The sequence below is a fragment of the Loa loa genome (assembly GCF_000183805.2).
Source record: "Loa loa unplaced genomic scaffold supercont3.582, whole genome shotgun sequence".
NCBI classification, from domain to species: Eukaryota; Metazoa; Nematoda; class Chromadorea; order Rhabditida; family Onchocercidae; genus Loa; species Loa loa.
The window spans coordinates 12,242-18,585 of NW_018108762.1; the positions used below are offsets into that span (position 1 = coordinate 12,242).

Consider the following 6,344-nt stretch of genomic DNA (forward strand, 5'->3'; position numbering starts at 1 on the left):
TTTTTTTTTTTTTTTTTTTTTAATCAAATAATGATGAGGGAAATGGTATGAATCATGAAGATGGAAAGGAAGTTATAATTTATAATGGATGCAAAGAGTTATAATTAACAGCTTGATATGTAATTAAAAGGAAAAAATGAAAATAACAGAAAAGCGCTTAGATGTGATTTATTTTATAATGAGAAATTGTTATTATTATTCTTATTATTTTACACAATACTCAACATATCATTCATATAATTAATCAATAATGAATAATAACTGATGATTTCGTTACAATTTTTCTATTTCTTATTTATTATTTATTATTTATTCGTATTATTTTTTATTTATTCTATCACACCAATTGGGTATTTAAGAAATTGCATTAATTTTATTTGATTTAATTCAACAAATCATAGCATTAATTAATTAATGTAATTTTGATGACAGCAGGAAATTGTTAAAATCTAACGCGCTTTACTGATAGTATCGTGGTAAGGACCAAGTTATCGTTAAGATTATTAATTAATTACGGAAGAAAATAATGAAAAGAAACGTAGTAAAATGTTCAGATTTTTTTTTTTTTCTAGCTGAAAGATATTAATAAAAGATGACCTTAAGAATTCTTCAAGTGACAATCATCTGTTATCCAAATTAATGAAATATTGGACAATGTCACCAGTATGGGACAACAAATTAGGCTTCTTATTTGAAAATAATTACTAAAAGTTTTGTTTAAAGAAAGTGGTAGCGGAAAAAAAGAAAAATGCATTGATAATTTATTAATAGATTGGTTGGTAATAATTAGTTTGTCTGTCCTTTTTCCACTTCTTCATGTATCAACAAAAATAAGATTTATTGTAGATATGATGAGCAGTATTATTGATGAATCAAGCATGCATCATTACTTTCAATTATTTAACAATTTTGTATATTTCATGAAAAATTGATTTAATAATTAGGGAGTTTTGCTAGATAGTATTCCATTAAGTAAGTAAAAGTTAAAATATAAGTAAAATTCGAATGTAACAATCAAATGAAATTATTCAATTTTACAAGAAACGAAATTATTTCTTTTTTAAAAATAAAAAAGATGAATAATTGTTGAAAGGAAGAAAAAAGAAAAAAAAAGGCAACCAAGTGAAGCACTAGAATTTCAAGAAACAAGGTGAATTACGTATAACAATAACATTAAGAAAACTAACATTAAATTGTTAATGTGGCTAACTTCATATAAAATAACTTAATTGTGAACAGAAATAACCACGATGGTGACTAGAGAAAGATACAATAGCACGAATCATGATTTTTCACTTATAATAACCATTATCATCATAATCATCATCATCATTATCATTCATGCTGGATATAATCACGATTTTTTGCTAGACTGCTAATAAATTACCACCTAATTTACAATAGATCAAAAATAATGTAGCAGTAAAAGTTCGATATTATTTTGATCTAATTAGGCATAATTTAGAATTTAACTTCATACAAGTTATCATCACACTTGGTGATGTCATTCCGTGAATAAAAAGTGAATTAGCAGCTTAGATTGAGAATCCTATTTCAGGAAAAATTGAAATTTAGGGTGGTGTTGAAGAATAGGTAGCATGTAAAAATTTATTGTAATGGATTACGCAAACAAAATTTCAGGCTTGAATTTTATTCAGCAATTAAAGTGATTGTAAACATGATATCTGATTATCACATGAATCGCGCTAGATGTGCCATTCCATAAACAGTTTTTAGGCCCCAATGGTGATGTATCCTGGAAGTGAATTTTGAAATTTTTTTTCTTATAAATTAATACTTAATAAACTGGAAAAGAATAAACTGGAACTTAACAATAACGAAACATACACTGGATGTTGATGGAAATGCCGAAATATTTTCAGATTTAAAAAAGAAAAAATAGAGCGAATAACTAGAACAGGATAAGTTATAATACAATCACATAACTTAATATAGATATGGAAACAAATATGTATCCATTCTCAAACAGATTATCGAAAAAAAAAAATCAACGCTATCAATTCTTCCATTCTTACACTTAGTGTCAGTATGCAACAGGTTATTAAAAAAAAAGAAATTCGAATTTAAAATTATGATAAAGTCCAAAAATCACAATTACTGTTATCATTAATTACCTAAAATCGCAATGAAATATATAAAATACTTTCCCCTGTACATTACTATAGCTTTTGCACGAATGAAGCTGGAAAGAAACCGGTTCGCTCATCTTTCATTCCCAGACTCCAGTTTAAATGATCCGGACCACTAAGTACAGTAATTTTCTCACCTAAAAATAACGGTGAAAGATTAAATGTCGAGTAAATTATTTTTACAATAAATAAATAATAGTAAATATTAAAAAGAAAAATATTAATTGTTTGGAAAATTGTAATATAATGATGAATGAATTATTTAGGTAAACGATATTAAAAATATTTTGCTGCTTGCTAAAAAAAGCAACGAGGAAAAGGAGGAAGAAGAGTGGAAAAGAGAGATAAATGGATGAAAACAAGATAATTAGACATGATAAGTTATTTACACTTATGCTCGAATGGCCGACAGAACTCCTTTTTCAAAGCATATCGAAAAGAGTGAAAAAAAAGAGAAAGGAAAAAGAATTTATTTTGAAAAATGATTCAGAGAAATGAAAATCGGAAAATATAACGAAGAAATCATTTTACCCTTATTAACAAACTGTTAATTTATGTAAGTTTTGAAATACCTTTCTTGAGAGACAATTCATCATCGTCTTGAGCATCATAATCATGAAGTACTTTCGCTGTATATGGCTTAACATCTCCGGTAGGAGAGGATTCACTAGGATTACTGCCCGCATTATCCACATCAATAACAACCAATGAAGACTGTTCAGTGTGTGGATTTGCCGAGATTGACGAAGTCGGTTCTTTGCAATTTGGTTTAATACTTGATTCCGTTTTATTTTTCGATAATATTCCATTAGTACGATCCACGGCTTCTCCAACAATCTTAAATTTTCAGAGACTCGAATTCTCGAAAATAAACTTGAAAAAAGGTTTGCTGAAGCCTTAACAAAGGACTGAAGAATGTCATATCTTATTTTCTGCTTCTATTCCTTATTGCAAACAATAGCTCTACTTAATATTGTAATAATCATTAGTTTCCGGGTTTCAATGATAAATGTAAAACAACATGTATCAATTGTCGTAATAACACTTACGGACGTTTTCGTAGATATGGAACTTGGTGTTGCTAATTGAGCATTTTGCGAAACTGAACTTGGGATCGAATAGACTGAATTGCTATGACCATCGACATCTTTGAATGTTTGCTTCATGAGAACAACTTCGCCATCCTTCTTCTTTTTACGGGATGTAATGGAACCCAACGATGGTATGAATGGCTAGAATTATTAATTATAGGATATTCAGGATATGGATAGAAGCTAATGGAAAAAAGAAAATCTGTGTCATTTAATAAGAAATAAATATATTTTGAGTACAGTTATCCCTTCTGCTGTAAACTGACCTCAAAAACTGGCCATTTGGTTTCACATTCAGGGCCATACTTTTTGGACCAATTTTCCAAATCGTTATTGAAACGAGTATTATCGGTGCCAAGCTTCTTTTCCAAATTACAATGCAAATGATTCAACCTGTAAGTATGATAATATCTCCCTATTTATCGCATCTCATAGTAATGCTGCAGAATCTTATACTTACATAATATCATCAGCATGATAATTAGTTATTAGCTTAAAATAAATGATGATGAAACTAATTCAATTCGCAATTAGTCCACGAAATCGCAACCAATATTGTTATAACATAGTGATGTTATAACAATTACGAACTGCTACTCAACTAATTATTTAGTACTTCAACTTCGCGAATAATCACATCTAGTAAATATTGTTATTACTTTGTAGCAGATGCTAAATCGGAGCAAACTTTTTGGAGATTGGAAAGCATCTCGAAAGAAAATTTCAAACGTTTCAATTCTTTCATTTGACATGCTTCGAAAACCTGAAAAAAAATTGATTGTTTGATAGCAAAACGGCTTCATTTTTTATTTTGAGAAAATTTTGTAAAAAATTGTAAGTTAATCTGAAAAAAAAAGAAACAATCATAGTTAACACTTGTGAATAGAAGAAAAATATACATGGAAATGAAATATGAAAGGAAAAACTAAAACAATAATGAGTACTTGCATAGTGCATTTATGTGTATAACTTACATCATTCATATGTGACACGTAGTTCTTCTTCATGAGGTACAAATCCTCCAGTGCAATACGATAAACTTTTTCGGATTTTGCTAGCTCATCTTGACATTTTTGATAGCGATCATGATATCTTGACTGCATATCCGGTGAGAGTGCTGCATCGCCACATGCATTCTTCATCTGAATTTATTTACATGAATTGTTTGAAAAATGAAATCATAAAAATATCTGGAATTGGAATTATAATATTCGTATTAAAAAAAAGCGTAAATATGAGCGCCTTCCACCAGAGTCATGCTTTGACCTTCTTACAGGGTTTACAATGAACAGACGAATTCAATTTTCACCTGTATTTGGGCGGATCGTTCTGATCTTGCTGCTGCATGATATGCTTTCTTGGCTTTTTCAACTTTTTCGAATTGTCGTCGCCAAGATCGCTGTGCTCTCTCAAAATCGTCTTCAACTTCACGCGTTTCTTTCGAAGCCCGAAATGCTGATGGATGATGATTTTCTTTTAAATAAAGCGCAATTGTCTTCAGAATCTGAAATGAAGAGATACTCACGGTGATATTCTGGTTTGCCTAAATTGTCTAATGTCTAAGTATATCACTTGATATGTACAATTTCATGCCGAACATAACCTCGCACCCGTCTACTACCAGAAGATCATAATGGTGGTGTCCGTCAAACGACAAAGTTTAATCACCTGCTGGCTTCTTGTATAATAATCACCTGTCACCTGTCACCTGATACTTCTTGTATAATAAGCTTCAAAAAAAAGAAAAGCAACAGCAAAATAATGCTCAAATTGAATGCAGCAAAATTTTATACCTAGTAACAAGCAAACAAGCTCATAAAATTATAAAAGTCTTCGTTAACGCTTGAAAAGAATATGCACCTGATTTTAATCTGAGGAACTTCATATAACCTGAGTAAATTGTCGTGTTTACAGGTAATAACAACTATACCGTTATACTACTTCATAAAAATATCATTCATTGCATTTTTCTACTAAGTTTAACAACAACTAACCTCATCACATATGCGATCTCGAACATTTGCATGTAGACGTTGTAATTCTATGCTTTCCTCCAGGACATCTTTCCAAACCGCCTGTATCGCTGATTTTGCTAAACCATCAACATGATCGGACCATTTATCGTAATAAATTTGCAAGGATTTGTTGTAATTTGTTTCAATATCCATCCTTTCCTGAAAAAAAAGGAACAAAAAAAAAACATCTATTCGTATATCTGAAAATAAATGAAACCAATTAAAAATCTATTAAACAAGAGAAATTACAATAATAAAATACAAAAACGAGTATTTCTTCGTCACGAACTATAATTATACCATTCCTTCTAACGAGATCTAAATTTCATTTTTGAATAAAAACAATTAAAAATATCGTACTGCATCGTAATATTTCACCTCAGAAAATGCGTTTAAAACTTTAAAAAGTTACATATAAACTTTAATAGAAGTAAGAATGCAACGAGATGATATTATCGCTTATATGTTGAAAATTACAATAAGAGATAATATAAAGAAGTATAGGAAGAGGAAAAAAGAATGGATGAGAGAAAAGACAAAAGTAGGATAATTGTACAAAAAAGTTATGTTTGTTTGTTGTAAATTTGAACATTGCATTAACTATGAACATTATAAGAGAACATGAAGGAGTATGTAAAATTATATGTTAATGAAAATTTCAGAGTTAAAAATTCGATAACATAATAGAATCGATAGAAAACAAAAAAACAAAAAAAAGAAAAGAAAACAAAAGAAAAATGAAACTATGTTAAATGGATACTAATGGAAATTTTAAAAGAATAAATTTGATGACACATATGTACAAGAGGGAAAGAGAGAGAGAGAGAGAAGAAAAGAAAAGGAACCTTAATCATTGTTTGGACATCAGTAAGTTGTTCAATACCATCCTTATAACGTCGAATATTTTCACGATACCCGCCAATATCGTAGAATGATGTTGTATCCGCCATATCTAAAAAGAAAACAAATAACATTATCAAATTTGATTAATTTAATAGCAGGAAACATTTCATTATCAAACGACGAATAATATATTTTAAGAGTGATATATGCAATGTTACAATGCTATTTCCTTTTATAATTCTAAA

At 29.3% G+C, this 6,344-nt stretch overlaps 1 protein-coding gene across 2 annotated transcripts; it reads right to left on the reverse strand.

Annotated features, from left to right (window-relative positions):
* Positions 1 to 1,705: 1,705 nt before the first annotated feature.
* On the reverse strand, positions 1,706 to 6,206 carry LOAG_11661 (the record flags this gene model as incomplete). Of its 2 annotated transcripts, none has more annotated exons than XM_020448393.1 (9): positions 1,706 to 1,756; positions 2,723 to 2,987; positions 3,200 to 3,382; positions 3,508 to 3,634; positions 3,901 to 4,004; positions 4,216 to 4,383; positions 4,551 to 4,745; positions 5,236 to 5,415; positions 6,102 to 6,206. In XM_020448393.1, the coding sequence occupies 9 exons, from the start codon at positions 6,204 to 6,206 to the stop codon at positions 1,734 to 1,736; spliced, it is 1,350 nt and encodes a 449-aa protein (XP_020304698.1). In that variant the 3' UTR covers positions 1,706 to 1,733. The 2 variants fall into 2 exon arrangements, with proteins under 2 accessions (XP_020304698.1, XP_003147227.1); XM_003147179.2 differs by lacking the exon at positions 1,706 to 1,756 and adding an exon at positions 2,149 to 2,287.
* Between the last annotated feature and the right edge of the window lie 138 nt (positions 6,207 to 6,344).